Below are 22,022 nucleotides of genomic sequence, written 5' to 3'. Positions count from 1 at the left end.
TATATCCTCCAAAAACTTCTAAAATGGGGGTTGGCAAACTTTTCCTACAAAGCACCAGACAGTAAATATTTTAGGCTATGTGGGCCAAGAAGCCAAAGTGAAGATATTATGTACGTCCTTATGTAATCATTTAAAATGCAACTATTTAAAATTTGAAAAGCCTTGTTAATTCACAGATGGTATAAAAAGAGGCGCTGGTTCAGATTGGCTTGAGGATGATAGATTGCCGACCCTGTTCTCAAGGCTGGTCAGGAACCCTAATTTCCGAACCAAACACCTGCTTCCAGTTGTTCAGTTTCTCAGACGTGAGCACTGACTCTTATGAGGGGCTGAATTTGAGGGAGGGAATAGAAGGAAGGAAGAAGGGAGGGGGTTGCTAATTTGGGCCATAGCTCTAGGTCAGAGAGAGGACAAAAAAGCGGTGAGGGGGGCACTGGTTGGGCCACAACCCTCTTCCTACCCATAAGTGGCCTGGATGTGATTTTTATGGCCAAAACAGATCTTTCAGGAGAGATGTCACCACGATGGTTGTCAACCCAGGGCCAATTTACCTTTGGTCCCTTTACTCACCGTCCCTGCCTACAGGTTTCACAACTGCGAAAACACCCAGTTTGCCAGAGATCTCTGCCCCACTAAAGACATCAGTCCAACCATTGAGACTTTTCCATGCCTCCACTTGTCTGTGTGACCTTGAGCAAGTTACTTCACCTCTCTGATCCTTAATATCCTCATCTGTAAAAGGCAAGGCACCTGCCTCCGAGGGGTTTGGTGAAGATAAAGGAGATGGTGTGTGGGGCACACCTGATGACTGTTAGCTGTGCCCAGTACCGCTTTCTCTCTTGGTGCTGCCTCTCTCCTCTGCTGCTGCTCACCATTGATTGGGTTTGTTCTGTTCTTCTTTGGCAAGGTTGGAACAGAGGGGCAGGAGCGCGTGGAAGAAAGCACCTCACCGCCGGCCAGGCAGGAGAAAGAAACAGAGTCCTCAGATGCAGAAGACGCAAGGACGAAGAAGGTAAATTTGGTCCCAGGTGCTGGCAGGACAGGCGTCCTCATCCTGCCCCGTGATGCCCCACTCGTTGAGTGGGCTACGTCCAAGACCCCACCTGTGATTCCATGAATGAAGCCAGCACTTCTTGGAAGAATGGTTTTGCTGGAATCTCTGCAGTCTTTATTAAGGAGATCTTTACTACATGCCTGGGCTCTGCCTCAGTCTCCAGCGACTTGGCTGCACTCGTAAGAGAAAACATGTGCCCAAAAAAGACTCAGGCTTCAGAGCCAGGCTCTCAAAATAGGTCCCTTGGGAGGGGCTGGGGGAAGAAGGGAGCTTCGGATGCTCACGCTAGGGCCCTGACCTCAGCATGCCCAGACCCTGGGATGAACAAAACATCTATTGTGCTTGTAAAGATTATTTTACTTAAAGTAAAAAATCCAGTTATAGTGCTGTGGCTGCCCCAGCAAAAGAAACGGGTTTGGAACGTGGCCAGCTTTGTGCCTTTCTGGTCAAGAGAGGTGGAGAGATGAGTATCGCTGGCGAGAAAGCTAATCTCCGAAATCTGGCTGCTGGGGACATGACAAAGTTTCAGGAGGGGCCAAGTATGAACCATGGCTATGAAAGTTGTACCCTTGCTGGGAAAGGGAGCTTGGGGGAGTTCGGGGGGGGGGGGGCTTTGCTACCGTTCCATTTAGTGATGGCCTTCACGCAAGGGAAGAGCTCCAGCCAGTTGATTTATTTAGAGTTTATAACTTTATCACTCATTCGTTCAAAAACTGTTTATTGAGCACCTATTATACACCAGGGTTTGGAATTCTTTGTGCCATTTTAAACATGGTAGATTCAGCACTGAGGGCTAATTCTAAATGCTGTTTTCAAGCCTCATCCTAGGGATGAATCAGTGATGTGGGACGTGAGTGGTTTATAGCTCCTGATGACACAGTAAATGTTCCCAGGCAGAAGTAAGAGTGCTCAGGAGCTTTCTGATTTGAGGGGCCCTGTGGCCAAGGTTTGCGCCCTCTGGTTGAATACCAAGGCCTGCTCCGCAGTCACTCTCTGACCTTTCTTCTGCGTGTTCGTTCAGGAGCAGGAGTGGGAGAGTGGAAGTGAGGCAGAAGGGGAGAGCTGGTATCCCACCAACATGGAGGAGCTGGTTACAGTGGACGAGGTTGGGGAGGAGGAAGATTTTATTATGGAACCAGACATCCCAGAACTGGAAGAAATTGTGCCCATTGACCAGAAGGACAAAATCTGCCCAGAAATATGTCCCTGTGTGACGACCACTTTAGACCTGGACGTAGCCAAGGACTTCACCAACGAGGGAGTGAAGCCCGAAGGGAATGGGGCTACGGAAATCAGCCTCAAGTCACCCAAAGACCTGCCTTCTGCTTCCACAAGCTGTCCCAGTGACATGGACGTGGAAATGCCTGGCCTAAATCTGGACGCTGAGCGGAAGCCAGCTGAACGTAAGACAGGCCTCTCACTGGAGGGTTCAGATTGCTACGAGAAGCAGGCAGAGGGAGGGGAGAACTCCGATGTGCGCCTGGCCTCTCCACTCCAGCAGCAAATGTCTTCCCCCAAGCCAGCAGAAGACGGGGCGCGGCAGCCTAGCCCACCTCCCGATGACTGCAAGGCCAGGGGGACCCCTGAAGACGGGGCTTGTGAAGGCAACCCCCTGGAGGGGAAAGCCAGCCCTCGCACCGACTCCAACCTCCAAAGCCAGGCTCGCCAAGGAGTGTCGACCCAGGGTAACTACCTCCCTTTTCTCCTGTGCGGTTGGGTTGATGGGACCACTGCTCACCGAGGGAGGTGTGTGGGCTTGTGCAGGCTGGAACGAATACGAGCAAGGTTTCAACCAGCATTCAAGCTGGTGCAGAAGGCCAGCTTCGAAAGGCCTGGTTAAATGGTTAGTGCTTTTCGGCAAATGGTGTAAAGGAAATCAGATAGGAGGCCACATGTTTTCTGAGAAGCAAACTCAGACAGGATAGACTTTTCTGAATTGATGGGAGCCCAGATGGACTCTGACAACTAAAATCAGCACAAGTGTTTGGTTATTAGGCCAAGGGGCTCCCGTTCCTTGGGTCAGCAGATAGCCTCTCAAGCCTGCACAAGGGCGGACAGCCCAGGCCCTTCCTCCTGTGAGGCCCGGGGGTGGGGGCAGGAGTGTGCGAGGCGAGAAAGGAGCACCGAGCGGGCAGAGGGCGGAATGAGGGGCTCCTGGGGGGTACGGCCCTTTCCGTTCCCCTGGCTCCCACCGCAGACCCACTTGTCTCCACGGCCTGACGGGGAAAAGAGGCTTGTCCCAGGCTGTCCTCTGCCTCCGCTGCAGGTGATGTTGTGCCGGTGCCCGGCACTATGACATCATGAGAGACAGAGTTTAAAATAGGCTGAGCCCTGTCTGCGCTGCCAAGTGGAAACAAAGATCCAGCAAGGGCTACGGTGTGGGGGGAGGGGGAGGAGTAGCCCTCGGCGTGGAGTGAAAGTAACTAGAGCTGCGGTTCACAGAAAGCCTGCAGCATGTGGAAGGTGAGGGAAGGGGGTCCAGCATCGGGGGCAGAAACTGTTGAGTAAAGGCCTGAAAAGAGACCTTTCCGTCCAGTGCCCTGTGGCTGGCACGAGCCCGTCAGGGAGCCGGGGGCGCAGGCGCTCCTCCGTGGCGGGCTGACCTGAGCTGTTTTTCACCTGCGAGTCTCCATGGAAACTGCTCCGAGCTGCCTCGTTGTTGCCAGAGAAACACGGAGGCCTGGGCCGTGTCTACGGAAGGCAGGAATAAAGGAGCGAAACGCTCACCTTGCCCTGATTGAACCCCTTTATTTTGCTGTATAGGTCTCAACACGCACAGGCGTTAATGGCTTATTAGCTTACCCAGTGTTTGGAGTTCATATTTAATAATACCGCTCAACAAGCTTGGGGTGAACGTGGCACTGCCTTTTGTGCCCGCCTCCGCCCTCCGCCCTCGAGACGTCAGCACAATGTTTGCCCTCCGGTAATCCTCCTGCCTGCGGAGGGGGAGTGATTTCTGAGTTGGGGGGCAAGGCGGGGATCGTCCCAATCAAAGGAGGCAGGAGCCCATCCCCCACGGGCCCAAGGCGAAGACGGGCCAAGGGTCCATGTGTGTGGCATTCTTTTGGCAGTGGAACAAACTCTCAATTACAGCATTTTGGTTCTAATTAGCAGTCCTCGCCCTCGCTTCATGTCATTAAGCAGTGCAAGGGACCGTTCCTGATCACACGGCGCAAGAGTAGGACTGCGGGGACCCTTTGAAGTACGCTGTGCTTCCTTAGTTCTCTACCTTGGCCCATGTTTTGCAGAAAGCTCCAAGTACATGGAAATGAAATCTCTGGACGTGAGGTCACCGGAATACACCGAGGCGGAGCTGAAGCAGCCCCTCTCTTTGCCTTCCTGGGAACCAGAGGATGTGTTCAGTGAGCTTAGCATTCCTCTAGGTAGGTGACGTACACAGTCCTTCCTGAGTGTTTGGCTCCAGGAAATGACAGCGCCATGGTAACACCTAAGAGCTCGAGAAGGCTTGTTTGCTGTTTTGTTGTGTTTAATGTCGGATGTAATATGGATACATATGGTGCATATCTTTAGAGTTTCTTGCAATGTCAGTCTCCCAATAGTAGACCAGATACCTCATGGCATCATGCCCTGAACAGTACTGCCCTGGGAGCCAGAGCAAAGAGAGAGTCGAGTTCCCTGTTTGGGAATGCTTTATTCCTGACCACACAGCCTCTATTCAGGCAGAGATCGGAGGCCCCAGTGGCCATCCGAAGTCAACAGAAATGAACTTCTTCTGCTACTGGCTTCCCTGCCCTCCTTGCCCCAGCCCTTCCCAAGTCAATGCTACATTTTTTTTCTCTTTGAAGGACCAGCTTCTCTAAGGCAGTGCTGCTAAAGAGACTGCATTTGGGGCACTCTGTATTTGCTAGAGGGAGCATGGAACAGAGAGAGACTGGGCCCCTTTCCTTCCTGTTTCACTTACTGCATGACTGCATGACCTCAGACGAGCCATACCCAGGAATGTATTTTGGTTTTTATTTTTTCCAGTCACTGCAAGGCCTTTATTAACAAGTCAATAAAACGAGAGAGAGAGAGATGTAAAAATACTTTTCTCGGAGGCCCTGGGAATGGAAGGTACTGTCAGAACCCACCTGGTCAGGGAAGGCAACCCAGCCAGAGGCAGAATGGAGACTGGGGGTCCAGAAGTGCAGCTGGCAGGAGGCACTGCGAAGGGGGTGGCTCGGGCCTTGGGCAGGGAATGTGCAAATGCAGAGGCCTCACAGGGAATGATAGGTTGGGGTTCCTGAGCCTTAGTTTTTTCATCCTGTATTGTGGAATTGAATCAGATCAATTCCATAGGGGAATTTTCAATAGTGGAAGTGTTGTGGGGGGCAGGAAGGGAGGTTAATAATAGAATCACATAGGACACATCTTCAAAGGGGAGACTTAACTAGAGTCTCAGGGTAGGGAGTGGAGGTCCTGCAGTAAAGTGCCCTGGGAGCCTCTGACACCACCACTAACCCAGTGACTCCCACTCCATGTCACCTTTGAGTCTTTGCATTGACTCTGAGAGGTTGGAAAGCAATGAGACAAAGGAGTAGTAGCACCCACTGGAGAGAGAGCTTAGGAAGGCGTCACTTGGGAAAGCACCCCAAGGAAGCACGAGAAGGATGAGTTATGTGAGGCCCGATGACCGCACGCCTGCTTACGCGGGGAGGGGCTGGTCAGTATGGAGGCTCACCCTTTCCATCAGATTTCTCTTTTTCTTTTCATCTGCTTTTAAACATTTCTTACTGTTTCTGCCCTCCAAACATTCCATTTTCATAGAGTACCCATTTAGTTAAGTAGCACTTTCTAGATCACATGGCACCATGCAAGGCACTGTGGGGCGGCTGAAATGTAACACAAGTCTCTTGGCCTCCAAGAACTTGGACTCTGTATGACACACACAAGCAAAGATGAAGAATAAGTTCCACCACGTTGTCATTTGTGTCTTTTTTAAACTTGTTTTTTATTCCAAAAGGTGTGATCGATTACTATGATAAATGTAAAAAATAAGAGCCATGTAAAGTCAACGTTAAATGTTGTGTCTCTTCCCTCCAGTTTCTCCCCAGCTCCAGAGGTAGTCGTGGTCATACCCACAGAGACTAGATCACACCATACACAAAATGTTCTACCATCTGCTTTTTTAACTTAACAGCGGGACTCAGAGACCTCTTCACGTCTGTACACAGACAATGCTTTCTTCTAACCATTGCAAATATTCCATCCTAAAAGACGTATCATAAATTACTTATCCATTTCTCTACTGGTGAACATTTAGGATGTTTTCAATTTGTTTTCCCATCATTAAAATGCTGTAATAGGTAAGCTTTTATGTTTATCATTTACCACGCAGACACCATTTCTAGTGCTTACTTTATTATTTAACTCTCTCGAAACACCTATGAGGTAGGTAATATTTTTATCCCTATTTTATAAGTTAGAAATCTGAGATGCAGGGTTACAAAGCGATGATTAGCAAAGACCGGAGTCAGGATTCAAATCCCAGTAGTTTGACTCATAGGACCATGCTTCCGCTACTCTCTGCTGCCTTTCAAACATGCTGTCACCTTTGTGTGCCTGCCAGCGTTTCTGTAGGACAGCGTCCCAGACTTGGGGCCGGCGGGGGGGGAGGGGTTATGGTGTTACATGTATTTGCATCTCACATTTTCATAATTGCTGCTAAATTGCACTCTTAAAAGATTATACCAGTTTTCACCGCCACAGCGAGAATTCTCATTCTCTGCTTCCTTACCGACATTGGACGTCATCAGTTTTGAATCTTTACCAACCTGTTAGGAAAATAGTATCTCATTCTGCTTTTCAAAAACAGCTCTAATGAAGTATAATTGACGTTAATTTAGTGCGCATGTTTAAAGTGTACGGTTGATCAATCTTGACATATGTGTACACCTGTGAGGCTATTACCACAGTAACACAGAGAACATATCCATCACCTCCCAAGTTTCCCAGTGCGCCTTTGTAATTCCTCCCTCCCCACACCTCAGTCCCCAGGGACCCACCGATCTGCTTTCTGTCCCTAAATATGAACTTGAATCCAAAGGGAATCATATGGAATATCCTGTTTTTGCCTGACTTCTTTCACTCGGCACAATTATTTTGAGATCCACTGGTAATTGTTGGGCGTATCAGCAGCTGGTTTCTTTAGATAGGAGTACTGCATCGCGGATACAGGTAAACCACATTTCGTTTATTCATTGACCTCTCGGCGGGCCTCTGGGTTGTTTGCAGCTTGCGGCTATAACAGATTGTACTTTCGTGTTGCATGTACTCTTCAATGACTTTGGAGACCTGTTATCTTATTGATCTTCGGGGATGGGGGTATGGTACCATTTTCCACATTGGACAGGAGAGGAAACAAGTGCAGATACTTACCCAAGGTCACACAGCCAGTTCAGGTCAGAGCTCAGGGTCTCTAACGTGAGACCACTCTGCCCTCTTGTTCCTCCCATTCCGGAAGCACAATGTAGGAAAGGCAATTTTTGTGCGGTGGCTAAGAGCACAGAATGTGGAGTCTGCTTCCCCAGGTTTCAATCTCAGCTGGCTGGGGGACAAAGAGCAACCTCTTTAACCCGTCCTCATTGATTTATTGACTTTCGTCATCCATAAATAAGGGTAGTAATAGAAGCCTACCACGTACAGTTAGTTTGAGGAGGAAATGAATGAATACTTGTAAGGTCTTAGTGTCTTCGGGTAGGAAGGTTCTCTGTGTTACTACTCATTCATGAAGTAGTTATTGAGTCCTACTGTTTCCTCTCACTGGGGCTGCATGACCCTTATGCTTCAGAATCCATCACTCCTACAGAGGCTTCTAGGGAGGTAGGGAACAGCCTTCAGGCTTTGTCCCTATAGAGAGCAGGGAGGCAAATGGGGAGTGCCAAGGATCCAGAGTAAAGGGAGGTGAAGTCCCAATGCTCAGGCACTGGGGTGGACATGGGGTGGGGGGAGTGGAGAGAAGGCACTGTCCATGGGTTTCAGGCCAGCTCTGGGTGACCCCAGCCAGCCTGAGCCTACAGACCTCGGTCTGTGCTTCCAGAACCAAAGGGCATTGCCTGCAAAATGCAAGCTCCCCATCCACCCATCTCAGGCTTTGCTAGAATGATGGAGTTATAATTACCCGTCCCAGGAGCTATTATTAGAAAGCAAATACAGCTTTAATTGTCATGCTTAATAGAGGCTGAAAAATGGGAGGACCGAGTGGCTCCAGACGGGTTGGGGCAGTGACAATTTTCTTGATGCCGTAGCTTCACTTGTGGCCCTCACATTCCAGAGGCGTCCTGAGGTGGTGTTGGCATGCCGTGCCCATGGCAACTCCCAGATACCCAGGGGGGAGTTGCCCCGCTTTTGGGGATCCTCCTCAGACCTCTCCTTCCTCAGTGCTTTGAACCACCTGGTACGCTGGGCGGAGGCAGGGAAGAGTTGCTGCCAACCTTAAGCCCAGGTTCTCCAGGCGGCCCGGGTTAGAGGGCAAGAAGGCCTCTGTGGAGAAATGTTTAACACACGGCCAGAAACTAATATTTTTTTAGCACCAGGCAAAATGATAGGTGATTCCCATACCATCCTTTGTGGTAGTATTATTTCTATTTTACAGATGAGGAAACTAACCTCAGAGAGTTTAAACAATGTACTCGAGGTCACACAGTGTAAGTAAAGGAGCTAGATCTTTCGGACTCTAAATTCCATTTTTTCTCCACTGTACTGTGGCTTCCAAGCCTTTTTTTTTTTTTTTTTTTTGGCAGTGGAAGCCTTTGTTCCAGTGAAATCTCACCCAGAACCCCACACATGGTCGCTGTGCTGCTTGGGTTGAAAGGGCCCCCAGCTGCCAGCTCGGGCCCTGCTTTACCCTCTGTGGCGGCTTCTGAGGCAGCGGCGCCCCTTCTTGGGGACCCAGGACATGGGCTGGAAGGCCTCTTGGAAAACCTAGAGGATGCTGGAGGCCTTACTGGGGGCCTGCAGTGAAACCCCAAGGTTTCTTTGCTGGGACCACCCTCTGGCCCCTCCTGCAGGGTCTGGGGTAGGACAGAGGGAGCAGCTCTGACCACAGCCTGTGTCTGCTCCCTGTGGCCTCCGGGTGGAGCTTCTCCTTTTCCGCTTGCTTTTACCTTGTCTTGTGGGGGCATCTGCTCCCAGCAGAGCCGCAGCAGGAGACAACTGATCTGTGGGAACAGAGGACGAAGGCGGGCCTTGCTTAGTACTCCTTTGCCAGCGGCCTGTGTGGGAGGTACAGGGGCGAGCTGGCCACCCACAGGCAGAGCAGGGACCACTTTTCTGTCCTTTTCCGTGGGGGTGGGAGGAAGGTGAAGAGGGGAAGGACACAGCCTCCTTCTGGGCAGCGGGCCCAAGAGAGGCCCCCTCCTTTCGGGGGGCTGCTGTGGGAAGGGCAGCGTGCTACGTGGCAGTTAGAGAAAACTGGCTGAGGAGGCTGCCAAAACCAGGCCCCAAACCACAGAGGAGCAATCAGGCAAAGCAGGCCTCGGGCAGGCCTCCCGGGCTCCCTCCTCCCTCTAGGCCTGTCGCTGCATACTGATAAGTGGCTCTTTTGAAATGAAAAATAAAAGTTGTAATTACAAGTCTGAGCTGCCGCTCTATGACAGGGTCTCCTGTGTGCTTAGCTCTGTCTCAGGAGGCGGGAGGAGGAAAGGGAAGGAAGCCCAGGCCTGTGGTCACACGCAGCGCCTTGATGGAGACCTGGCCTGTCTCCCTCTCTGCCAGAAGTGGCCCTTCCCCTGGTGTATGGCTCCCCAGCCTTCTCCCCCTCCCACCTCCTGCGGCCAGTTCTGCACCCACCCCAGCCCCCAGCAGGGTGGCCCCCAGCAGGGCAGTGGGCGCTGAACAGGTGGGCCGCAGCCAAGCCCAGCTGAAGTGCGCGTGCACACACGAGAGCCACCCCAGTCTGAAAGCAGAATCCGGGCCTTCTGAGAGCCACCAGCCCGGTTCCTTTAGTTCCCTAAGGGGTCCTGCTTCTCACAGCCCTTATGCCCTGCTCTCCTGCTGACAGTTCACCATCGGGCCCCCGAGGGAACCGAGGCCCCAGGGAAACAGGGGCGCTCAGCTGACACTCCCCAGCTTCCACAGGTCCTTAGAGTCTGGTCTCTGCCCTCTCAGACCTGGGCTTTTTCCACTCTGCTGACCATGGCTTCAAGAGGAGACGGTGACCCCCAAAACACCTTGGCGAAGGCTGGAGCAGCTGCCATGCCTTTGAAGATGAATCCTCTGGGCTGTGACACTGTCACTTCTCTCGCTATCAGGCCACTGTTTCCTTTCCTCAAAATGAGAAGGCCTCCCAGAATCCTGTCACTTCTATTTAGCAAATCATGGGTAAAATGCTATTGCTGGGGGGTTCAGATGAAAAGACTGGAGGATGGGAAAATGTTTATGGTACACATTACATGAAAAAGGGAGGAGACAGAACTATACTTAGGGTATGATGAAAACTCTACCATCCCCCCAAAAAGCTCTGCATATGGGTAGTATGGAAGAAAATGTTTTGACTGGAATGACTCCAAGGGATTTTTCCTCACTTTTGTGTATTTTAAAAATTTTCTTTAATGAGTATAATTCTAAAACAAACAAAAATGACAGCATCCTTCCCAAGTTCTGGCTCTAATACCTACAAAGAGGGGTACAGTGTGGAGAAATGAAATCGTTCCTCCTCCTTTCCCTAGAAGCAGGCTGATAACAGGAGAGCCTGGGCCTACTTCCAGAAGCAGTTGCAGAGAAGAGAATTGTGAAGCATTCCCTCACCCCTGAAGGAGCACGTCCCTTCCTTCACGACCACCTGGGAATGGACTCAGCCCTGTTCTCAGGCTTGTTTTGCAGATGAGGAAAGTGGGCTTGGAGAAGCTCCATTACCAGCCAAAGTCAACAGCAAGCGAGGGATGGAGCTCATTGCTCCCATTCCACCTGCCGGCTGGCAAGACCACAGGGGTCTCACATGGCCTTCCTAATTCCTGCCTGTCCGTCCCCCATCCTCCTGCAGGGGTGGAGTTCGTGGTGCCCAGGACTGGGTTTTACTGCAAGCTGTGTGGGCTGTTCTACACGAGCGAGGAGATGGCCAAGATAAGCCACTGTCGCAGTGCTATCCACTACAGGAACTTACAGGTGAGCGGAGCCTTCCTTGCCCAGCACCTGGGGCGTCCCCTATCGATGTCCTTCCACCATGTGGAGAAGCGCTCTTTCCCCAGGCCTGATTCCCCCAGGCTGTGAAATAGAGTTACCTGGACAGTGTTTTTTGAAAGTACATATATACTAGGTGAGATAGTCAGTAGAATGGGGGGATGTGGTCCAGGAATACATAATTTGAGAAAGTTTTCTATATGATTTGAATGTGCATCCCTAGTTAAGAAACTCATATATGGGCCACCTCTTGAGGAAACTGAGGCCCAGAGAAGCTGTGTGATTTGTCCAAGGCCATGCAGATGGTGAGTTACCAGGCCCGGGAACAGATTGCCTGATTCTTAATCACTTTCCTTTTTTTACCCTGTTAAGCTGATCTTGCAAACCAAGACCCAAAACGGCATGGTCTGTGTTACCATCTGCAAGGGATTGTCATTGGCTGTGCCCAGACTCCTGTCACTTAAACCTCCTGATTTCCTTCTAGGGAGCAGCTGCTCTGTGACCAAGGAAGCGATGGGGCCTGGGACCCAAGTTCTGGCCTCTCCTAGGGGAGCACAGTGAAGGCCTGACTTGACAGATCAAGGATTCAGTCTGGGCTCTGGAGAGCCAGCGGAGGGTGGCCCGCTACACCATCATTCCCCCACCCAACAAGATAAAACATAGAATGGCAGGGCTGGGTGGGGTCTTGGAAATCATCTAGTCCTGACTTCCCTGAACTTGATCCTCATACCAGCTGACATCTTTTAAAAATGCAGCTTCCTGGACCCACCCTACACCTGCTTATTCATTCTCTCTAGGGTTAGGCCAGAAAATCCTCATTTTAAACATCTTTCCAGCAGATTCTGATACCGCAGTGTGAGAGCTTTTGATCTCACGTGGCGTTCTCAGCTGGATTGTGTCGTTCTCCAGGAGACCACACAACTGAAGGTCACTCAAGAAGTTGGGATAATTCCAGACTTGCCAGGGCCTCTGATTCTAAATCCTGTATTTTTTTTTTTCCAGGACAGTGGACTACACTGTGTTCTGTGCCTATGGGCCAAACCCCCAGGCACTCATCTCCCCAGAGCAGGCCAGAGCCATTCCTGTGGTCCCCAGGCACGTCAGGGCCAGACATGGTCTAAGCCCTCCAGGCCCGCCAACTGCAGTTCACGTTTCTCTGGCACACCTGTTGGGGATCTGGGAGCCTCCAGTGCAGGCTTTCCAGATAAGGTTTCTGTCAGTGGCCTTGGCAGAATGTCTCTTGTCCACACAGCCTCGTCCACCCCACACTGCCCCATGTTACATGTGTGAAAAGTGAAGAATTCAGACCCGAGCCGCAGGTGCTGGCTCACATCTAAGTAGGCAACTTGTAAACTTAGCACCACTAGCAGGCCATGAGGTGGGGGTGAGGGATTGCTCTTTGAGGTGGGGAGCAGGTGGACGGAGCCTCCTTTCTCTCTGTGCAGCCTCTGCTGGGCCCCCGCTGCTGGTCATAACCTGAAAAGAACCCATCCAGAGTGGCCCGGCACAACAAGGGGAGTCAGTGCTCAATAGGAAAACCAGATGCCTCCCTGGCTCCAGGTCCAGAGAGGAGTGAGCCCACATTTCCCTTCCTGAGATGAGGTGGAGGACAAACCAGGCCCTCCCTCGGCAGCCTGGCCCGCAGAGACCCACAGTCAGTCTGCCACTCTTCGCGTCAGGCTCACCCACCTCTCAGAGCCAACCAGTTTCTTCTAGAGAGAGCAGGTCATCTTACAGGCCTGGCCTCATCTGACCCTCAAAATCACCCTGGAAGGAGGAAGGCACCATTTCTCCCGTTTACCAGATTAGGAGTCAGAGGCTGGGAGAAGACGGGTGACTTTCCCAGAGTCAGATGGCTGATGCCACTCACGATAAAGGACAACGTTACCCAGCGCCTATTCTGAGCCAGGCGCTGTGCTGAGTGCTTACAGTACCTCCCGTGGACCTCACGGCCACCTTACAATGGTAGTTGCTGTTATTAGCCACATCCACAGATGTCAGAGATACTGGGTGACTTGCCTGCCGAGAGCTAGGATTTGAACCCGGGTCATCAGGCAGCAGAGCCCACACATGTGACCACCTGCACACGGACTCCTAATCCAGTGCTCTTTGTACTGCCCCCTGCTGCCTGGGCAATCAGAGGGCCCTGCTGGGGCCCCAGGCCTTTGCTAGTTGTGCCTCACTGCTCAGCATCTAGAGTCCCAAGCAGTAGCCTGCCGTGTGGCCGGGGGCCCGTGATAGCAGCAAGTGTTTGGGGCGGCATGAGGCAGCCCCCGGCTACAGCACAGGAACCCGCGACAGACCTCGGGGCACTCAGCCTGTCGCCTGCCCGCCAGGAAGCAGGTGGCTCCGAGCGGCTGCTGTCTGTCTTTCGCAATCCTCGCAGGACAGTGTTTCTCTCCTCCCGTAGGTCGGTCAGCCCGGCTGGCCTCTTGCCCCCTGCCTTTCACACGCGGACGTGCCCCTGGATGCTGAGGCTCTTCTGGAAAACAAGCGGGGTTGTCGCGAGAATTGAATGAGTTTCTATAAGAAAAACAGAATAGCGCCTGCACAGGACAAGGGCTTTGGAAGTGGTCCTGTTGTTAGGATCTGTGTTTTCTATGAGCCCTGCGTTACTTGTAAACTAACACAGAGAGGAGGGAGCTTAGTATGGGTCCCGTAGCCCCAGAAGGATTGGGGGGGCTGGGAGGGGGTCCCACCCACTGGGAGACATGATGGGAGAAGGGGCCAAGGTACATCCCTTTCTCTCCTCTCCTCTCTCCTCTCCTCTCCTCTCCTCTCCTCTCCGGCCAGGTGATCACTAACCCTCTCCCTTCCCTTTGTCCCCCTCTCCCCACCGCAGAAGTACTTGTCCTCTCCTCTCCTCTCCTCTCCGGCCAGGTGATCACTAACCCTCTCCCTTCCCTTTGTCTCCCTCTCCCCACCGCAGAAGTACTTGTCCCAGCTGGCGGAGGAGGGCCTGAAGGAGACGGAGGGAGCCGGCAGCCCTAGGCCTGAGGAGGGCGGAATCGTGCCGCACTTTGAGAGGAAGAATCTCTGATGCCCCGGCTGCTGCTGGAAGCCCGGAGAGGAGGGCCTTCCGAGGTGGGGCCTTCCTGACCTCGGGGACAGAAGCTAAAGCCAGAGGAAGGAAAACCAGGCAGGCCATGTTGCCTCGGCTTGTTCTCAGAGACTTGTGAAAATGCCCTTGAAGTGTCTCCCCAGTGAAGCTGTCACTGACCTGTCCAGTGGCTGAGGGTCACCCCCCCCCCCCCCCGCCGGCTGGTTCTTGTTTCCTTCAATTTGCTTCTCTCTTCTTCCCCCTCCTTCCCTCTCTCTCACCTTCTGTGCCAAGGGTCATTTATTTTTCATAAAACCCAACTTCTCAGGGATTTTCATAGCGTTCAAATTCTTGATGGGACAGGACAGGTCAGGCCAGCCCGATCAACCAAGGAAGAGATCTCACAGAAACTCCCTGGTCAAGACCCACTTCAGGGGGCCGGGACCATTTTCTGTGCCTGGCGTCCTGAGCCGGGGGAGCTGCCGGGTCCTGCAGGCCTGGAGAGGGGCACCTTAGACCAGCAGCTGGCAGAAGCTGGGGGTTCCTCCAGCAGGACCATCTTTTTAAGAAGCCCCCATTTTGAATAACTCTTTCATCCTCTCAGTTACTCTAGAAGTCCACCAGATTCATGCCTTAACATAAAAGTAATGAATTTCATAGAGGAGGAAAAGAACTCTTCATTTTGGAAGCTCTGTGAAGTCCCCCCCACTCCCCAAACTTATTTCCATCCTCAGGATTTCAGGAGGTGTCAAGGTTTGTTCTGTTCTGGACAATGAATTTGGTATAGATTCACTTTAATTAAAAATGAAAACAGTAGAGTCTTCTCCCTTCAACCAAAACAATAGTTGGTACGGGCTTGGGTCAAACGGCCTCCCAGCCCCGTGTGGCACTGGCTCAAGAGACACCAAAACAGGGAAATGGCGTCTGTCCTTGACTCGCTCTTGGTGCCTGCGCTCTGGGCTCCAGCAGCCTCTCAGTGGGATGGCTTCTAAGATGGCCCCTCAGTGGAGAAAGAAACTAAGTAAAGAGCAAGGCTGCGGGAGTGAAGAGCAGCACTTGAGGATTGCCAGGAATTGGTAGGTGGGCAGGAGGTCAAGGGCATTTCAGCAGACCCCGTGTGCACACTTTGATGGTAAATGTCGTGAAGAACAGAACTCTTCTTCCTGTAGGGTTTTCTGATCCCGGAGGTCGGTGCCTTCAGGCCCCAGACCAGAGAGTCTGATGTTCCGTGGGGAGCGTTTGGGACAGAGGTGCTGGGGGAATGCGGCTTGGTCACAGCCCTGAGGAAGACCTCAAGAAGGTCCAAGGGGAGCCTCGTGCTATTTCCACAAGCTGAAATACTTCCCTGGCTCAGCCCTTGGAAGACAGTTCCTGTGTTTCTATTCCTGACCGCAGATAGACTAGGAAGGGATTGCTTGTTTTATATTCTTTTTTGCATTTTTTATAGTAGATCAGATTTTTTTTATGGTAGTTACGTACACTGCACATTCTGTGCTCTGCGCTAATGGCAGAAGAATAGAGAAATTACCTGAGTTCGACACTGGCATTTTATCAGTGAATCTGAGGTGCAGAGAAGGAAGAATTGTAGGACATAAAATGATCCTGTGTAAATGTCGGGGCACCTGGCTACCGGTGAGGCGACAGTTGCAGGGAACCTGTGAGAGAGAACAGCGAAGGCCAGCCCCGGAGGCCAACCAGCCAGCCCCGGAGGCCAACCAGCCAGCCTGGGCGCGCCGTCAGGGGCTGGAGGAGGCGGGGAGCCTGACCGTGGCGTGAGGCCATCGGGGCCTCGGAAAGCTCGATGTCTCAAGGAGAGTAGACTCTGAAGATGATTTCTGGGAGAACCTCTGGCCCTATTTGTCGTCCTTCCCACTCAGGGGATGTCCAGGGCCAGCTCTCTGGGAACCTAGCTGGGAAGAGCGTACCACCTCCACCAGAGGCTGGAACTGAGCATTTTCAGAGAGGCTGGCAGTCTTTTCTTCCCGCAAAGTGAAAGCCGACCCCACCAGCTCACCCCCCCATCCCAGCACTGTTTCCATGGAAATCAGGATGCCTGTTCAAACAGCCTCATTCCCGAGTAATGCGAATGCTCCCTTGCTGATAGACTGAACTTCTCCATATTGGAAAGCTGGCAAGAGCCCCCGGGAGGGATCGAGGAGAGCCTCTCTGCATTCAGTCAGAACCTTCACTTTAAACATCATCTAAGATTCTGTATTTGTGTATATATATGTATTTATTTCTATTTATTTTTATACAATTCCATTGGCACGGTCCTTCACTCACTCTATAATTTGCACTTGTTATTCCTACATGTGTCATACACAAAGCAATATTACAGGCAACCAGGAAAATACTGATTTATTTTTTAAAGCTTTTCTTCAGTGTTCGTCAACCATTTCAAATGTCTCCCCAAAAACTTGTTTAAGAGCGTCTGCTACCTTGAACAACAGATTCATTTGCACCCTGGGTTAAGGCAACAAAAGGCCTAGGTAATTTTCTTTTCATCGTAAAATACCCGAAATAACGTATATCCAGGCAGTATTCCCAAAGAATTTGGTAGATGTGATGTTGGTGTGAACACAGCCATTACTATCCTTTCCTTGGACAGTCTGAGGCTGTGTCTGTTAGATTGTACTCGAACTGGACCAGAGTTTGCTTTTTGAGCTTATGAGAAAAAGAAAAACACTAGTTAAGTTTGAACTAGTATTAGAATTTGTTGAGTGTCTTATAAATCGTCATCACTTTTCCTGATCTGTATAATTGACCGCAAGTGTTTGTTTTTACAAAAGGAAAAAAAAAGATTTTTAATAAAGAGAATTTGAAAGCTTGTGAGTGGCTGTCTGTCATGCAGGGAGCCCTCGGCCTTTGGCGGGGTGAAGCTCGCTGAGCACGGAGGTTGGGATCCGGCCCCTCTCTGAATCTAGAATGTCTCTGAAGGATTGGACAGAGAAGACACAGCAGCTTCTATCTGGAACTGGGGAATCAGGGATGCTCAGAGGTGAGCCTCCAGAAGGGTGAGTCGGGGAAAGTGGAGAGCTGCTGTCCCTTTTGAAGTATCAGATAGAAAAGTCTCTTGGCCTCTTATAAACCTGCTGCCCACTGCCCTGAGTCTTCTCTCGGACTGAACCCTGTTGTTCTGCACCAGGTCAGGTCGGGTCGTTTCCGGCCGTTCCGTCCGCTGTAAGGTGGTTGATGCCCAGCCCCGGCTCTCGTTAGCCCTGTGACTTCCTAAGTCCCGAGTCCTTGGGCATCCAGGGGGATAATGGTGTTCATCACCTCTGGGTTGTTTCAGGTTCAAGGTAATTGCTGGTGAAAACACTTGGTATGCTGCCCGGCATTGAACCTTGTTTGCTTTTGGAATCCTAAGTTCTCTCTCAACCATTTCTTCCAGCAAAACAAGGCCAGTCTCCTGAGCCCAATTGGCCAGTCCTTTGAATGGCCTGGAAACTTCTGTGGGCCCTTCCCCCCTGTTGGCAGTGCTCCTGAGTCAACGAGGAGGGGCTGGGCAGTCTGGCCCCAGAGGGCAAAGTGAGTGGGGCTGCCTGTAATTAGCAGGAGCAGATTGTAGATCTGAGGAAAGTTCCTGTCGAGCCTGTTGCTGCTCCCCCGCCCCACCCCCAGCCTATTGTGGCCGTCAGGGAGCTGAGCTCAGGCCTCCAGTTCCCACCAGGAGGGGTGGAGAAGCATCCTTCCCTGCGACTGCTGGCCGGACCCCAGCTGGCCAAAGCAGTGAATGGGCCTGGAGCTTGTCCTGTGCACCAAGCTCAGGATCCAGGTGCATGACTGTGCCCCTGGTGCCCAGGCCCCGCATGTCCCTCCGCGTGGCATAGCTCTGGGGGGCACCATACACCTTGTGTTCTGTCAGATGGCACTCCCTGGATCCGTACGGTGGAGATGTCCTGCCAGGGGACCCCCCTGAATTGCAGTCCCCCTGCCCTTGCCTGGGCGTTCCCATTTTCTCTCCGATATTCTTAAAGGCCCTAGAACCTGGTTCTGAGCCAGTCTACCAAGGCAGAGCCCTGACATTCAGACCCACTCTCTGTGCTCTGTGCTCACTCCTCTTCCCAAGGATCGATGGCAGACTGCCCCTGGTTCCACTCTGCCATGGCCTAGACATTGATATTGCTTCGCACTGTCCCTGACTAGGCCAGGCCACTTGGATCCTGACCTTGGTCCCCACTGGAATATCGATAGCAACTTTCGACTGTCCATCAAGGCAGGGATGGGACATCTGGACTCACCCCCAACAGCCCTCCGTTCTCCTTTCCCACTCCACAAAGGAGCCTTGTCCCAACCGGATTTCTTTTCTTTTCTTTCTTTTTTTTTTTTTTAAAGATTATTTATTTATTTATTTGAGAAAGACAGCCAGTGAGAGAGGGGACACAAGCAGGGGAGTGGGAGAGGAAGAAGCAGGCTCCCAGCAGAGGAGCCTGATGTGGGGCTTGATCCCAGAATGCCAGGATCACGCCCTGAGCCGAAGGCAGACGCTTAACGACTGTGCCACCCAGGCGCCCCCCAACCGGATTTCTATGCATGTCCAAACAGGATGGACCCAGGGACCCTCAAGCCCTGGCCTTTCCCTGTGCAGGTGAGAAGACTGAGGCCCAGGGAGGAGAAGTAACTTGTCCAAGCCAACACAGCTTATGGGTATAAGCGCAAAACTGGAATCCAGATCTCCTGGGCGGTGCTGCTGGGAACACACAGGGATAGAGGCTGCTTCAGTTAGATTACTTCACGAATGTTCCAAGCCTATCCCTAGGTGGACTTTGACTCTCAGTGAAGACTCAAGACAAATCACTTTTTTGGGTTTTTTTTAATGTTCTCTGTGTATCCAAATCACCCGGGGAGCTTGTTAGAAATACAGATTCCCAGCCCCTCCATGGAGATCCCGTCTCAGCAGGTCACAGGGAGCACGCAGGCACATGTTAGCCCGCCTGTGCGTGGTTCAGTGTGGGTGGAGTCCTCTGCTCACGCTTGGAAGAACGCTTCCCTAGAAGTCAACCAGGGACTTCCCCAGCAGCTCCTGAAGAGAAGGGGCATTTAGTTTGCTGGGGGGAGGGCAGGCGAGAGTGAATGGAGACCGTTCAAGGTAGAAGAGACTCTAGCGGGAAAGAGGCCTGAAGGAGGACCCCCTCGGCCATGGCAGTTGGAGACGGTGGCAGCTGGCAGTGGCGGGGTGGTCATCAGACTGGGCTTGGGGCACATGTCAGGATTTTTTCCCCTGGATTCATACTGACTGTGCTTGGACAAAAGCCCGTTTTCCAGTGTCTCTCTATCCTCCTAATGGCTGAGAGCACTGGTTTTAAGAAGACTCCCTGAGGTCTGCTGAGAGCCCTGGCCCCCTGTGCACAGTCAGCAGGCCTTTTGGTAGATGGGAGTCCCACAGAACAGGGGCACCCTCAGGGCCACGTCCCTGCCAGCGAAGAACGCTGAGGCTCGCACACTCCTTCTCCCACCCTGTGACGTGTCACCAATACCAATATTCGCCCCAGAGACCGGTGAGCAGCTCTACATGCCACACTCAGTGTGTACTCCACGGCGACATTGTCTCTTGGCCTCGTCACTGTTATTCTCCCATTTCACAGATGGGGAAAATGAAGCTTGGGGACCCACAGAGATTTGCCTGGGGTCAGAGACCAGGAAATAGAGTTGGGATTCAAACCCAGGTCCGTGTGACTCTCAAACCATGCTTTTCACCACCATTTTTCACTGGCTGTCTGAGGTCGGGGGTCTTCTGTTCCTACATCTCCCTACAGCCTCTAGACCAGGGCCACGAGGCACGGCAGGGTAGGGATGGTTGGAGAGCCCAATTTAGCTGTTTTCCGGTCTCATGACTGACACCTGGACTGCTGAATTCCTGAAACTGGTCTCAACACCTGCTCTCTCTAGAAGGTCGCTAGAGGCAGCCCCCCCGCCCCCACCTCGCTGCAGAAAAACAGGCACAAAGGCCCCAGGCACTGAAGAAGCAGTTTCTTCCTGTCCTCAGGCTGCAGAGTTTGCTGGGGGAGCTGGATCTCAAGGTAAGGGTGATAGCCGAGCCCCAGGGTGGGGGCTGCTCCAGTTCCTCCCCTCCAGGGAGGGGGGGAAAGTGCTCTGTTCTCTGTTTTCGGGTAATTTGGGGTACAAGGGTGTGATCAAAAGGGGATTTCCCACAGCCCCAGAATGCTGGCCAGACTTTGCACTTTCAACCTCTCCTTCCTGAGTGAAACTTCATTGTTTATTTACTTACCGCCTCCTTCCAACAAGGAGCTGAGGTGATCTATAACACACGCCACATGTGACCAGAGTAAACCAACAGAAAAAAGAAGTTTTTTTCTTAAGTTTATTTATTTATTTATTTAGTAATCTCTACACACAGTGTGGGGCTCCAAACTCACAACACCGAGATCAAGAGTCAGATGCTCTTCTGACTGAGCCACCCAGGTACCCTAAACCAACAGAAATTTTAAGTGAGTTGAAGGCAGCCAGGATGTGAGCAGTAAGGGCTGATGGAGTGGTGGTGGATAAGCGTGAGATTTGACTGGGAGCCTCCTGAGAGCCAAGGCAAGAGAAGGAAGTGGAGTCCATTGCTTGGCTTTCTCTTGGTTAGCATAGAAAAAGTGTTGCAGTGTATCTGGGGAAATTGTTCTACTCAACTCTGTGTTCTAGAATTCTCCTGTAGGAGTGTCCATGATGTGGGCAGAGGCACTGAGAGGCGTGGAGAAAGTCCTCAGGTAGCTGGAGAACAGAGCAGTGGACAATTTCTGGTCTTTATGAAGGGGTCCCTGACGTCAGGGTGACACCTCCCAGTGCCAAAAGACCTGATCTTTGCGCATGCCTGCCTAGCCCACTAGCCAGGGTGCTGGCTTGAATTTGTGGGATTTGGGTTTTGTTTTGTTTTGTTTTGAAACTTCGATTACTTAGCTGAACTTCCAGAAGCCGAGTCCGTAAGACAAGGAGGAGGCTGCTGTCCTCGCTCCCTCCTGACTGGCTTGCACACCCACCTGACCACAGAGCCCTCTGGGTGGGGATCCTGTTGGTCTGGGTTCTGGAAGACAGCCTGTGGACATTTGCTCTTTGGGGTTCTCCCATGGGTCCACACGGCCAGGAGGAAACCCAGCCTGACTGGGAAGCACTGACCCCCGCAGGCTGAGCCTGGGGCCACCTCAAACCTGTCCGATAAGGACCAGCCCTGGGGAGGATGGTAACAGAGGGCACCTCCTGTTTCTTTGCAAGGCAAGAAGGGAGAGAACTTTCCAGGTTAGGGGCAAGTCCTGGGGGCTGAGAATCTGAACCGTGTCAGAGCTACAGTGAATTCACTCAGGCTTGGGCAAATGTCGACCTGCCACTTCTGTCTGCCCCTCTGCAGGTTTGACGCGTGCCTGCTGCTTGCCTGAGGTAGTTGGAGCCAAAGCAAGACGTGCAGGGGTGGGAGAAACAGCTCACTCTCAGTCACTAGGGGCGGCGGTCCCTCTGTCCCAGCGCTTCCCACGGCCCCAGCGCTACAAGCCACGGGCCTGCCTGGAGATGGGGCTCTGTTCCCATCCCCCACCCCTGGCAGGGGCTGCATTGGGGGCATCTTCCTCACCGGCCAGCCTGGTCCCGCGGGCACCTCATAATGCCTGCCACATCTCCACCCCTCTCTCACCCCCACAGCTGCCGTCTGTGGTTTGGCCCTGCTCCCTGGCTCATCATTTCCAAGCAGGCCCTTCTCAGCTCCTCTGTTTTGCACGTGGTCTTCCCACTGGCTGGAATGCCCTTCCCCTTTCTCCCCACTTGCAAACTAGGACTTTCTGGAACATCCTAGGTAATGTTACCACCTTCTTTCTG

The 22,022-nt window shown here is 52.2% G+C and overlaps 1 protein-coding gene across 3 annotated transcripts in view; it reads left to right on the top strand.

Annotated features, from left to right (window-relative positions):
• Positions 1-17,041, top strand: part of RBM20 (RNA binding motif protein 20) — a 181,401-nt gene extending 164,360 nt beyond the window's left edge. For all 3 annotated transcript variants that reach the window (XM_026494094.4, XM_044382113.3, XM_044382112.3), the window contains exons 10-14: positions 908-1,012; positions 2,076-2,739; positions 4,303-4,437; positions 11,037-11,158; positions 14,103-17,041. In XM_026494094.4, the coding sequence (XP_026349879.2) occupies positions 908-1,012; positions 2,076-2,739; positions 4,303-4,437; positions 11,037-11,158; positions 14,103-14,213 (1,137 nt within the window). In that variant the 3' untranslated portion in view covers positions 14,214-17,041. The remainder of the gene's footprint in view (positions 1-907; positions 1,013-2,075; positions 2,740-4,302; positions 4,438-11,036; positions 11,159-14,102) is intronic.
• The last annotated feature ends 4,981 nt before the right edge of the window (positions 17,042-22,022 follow it).

The sequence above is a fragment of the Ursus arctos genome, unplaced genomic scaffold, assembly GCF_023065955.2.
Source record: "Ursus arctos isolate Adak ecotype North America unplaced genomic scaffold, UrsArc2.0 scaffold_7, whole genome shotgun sequence".
NCBI lineage: Eukaryota > Metazoa > Chordata > Mammalia > Carnivora > Ursidae > Ursus > Ursus arctos.
Note: the sequence above shows the minus strand (reverse complement) of the source record. Positions and strands in the feature narration are given on the sequence as shown.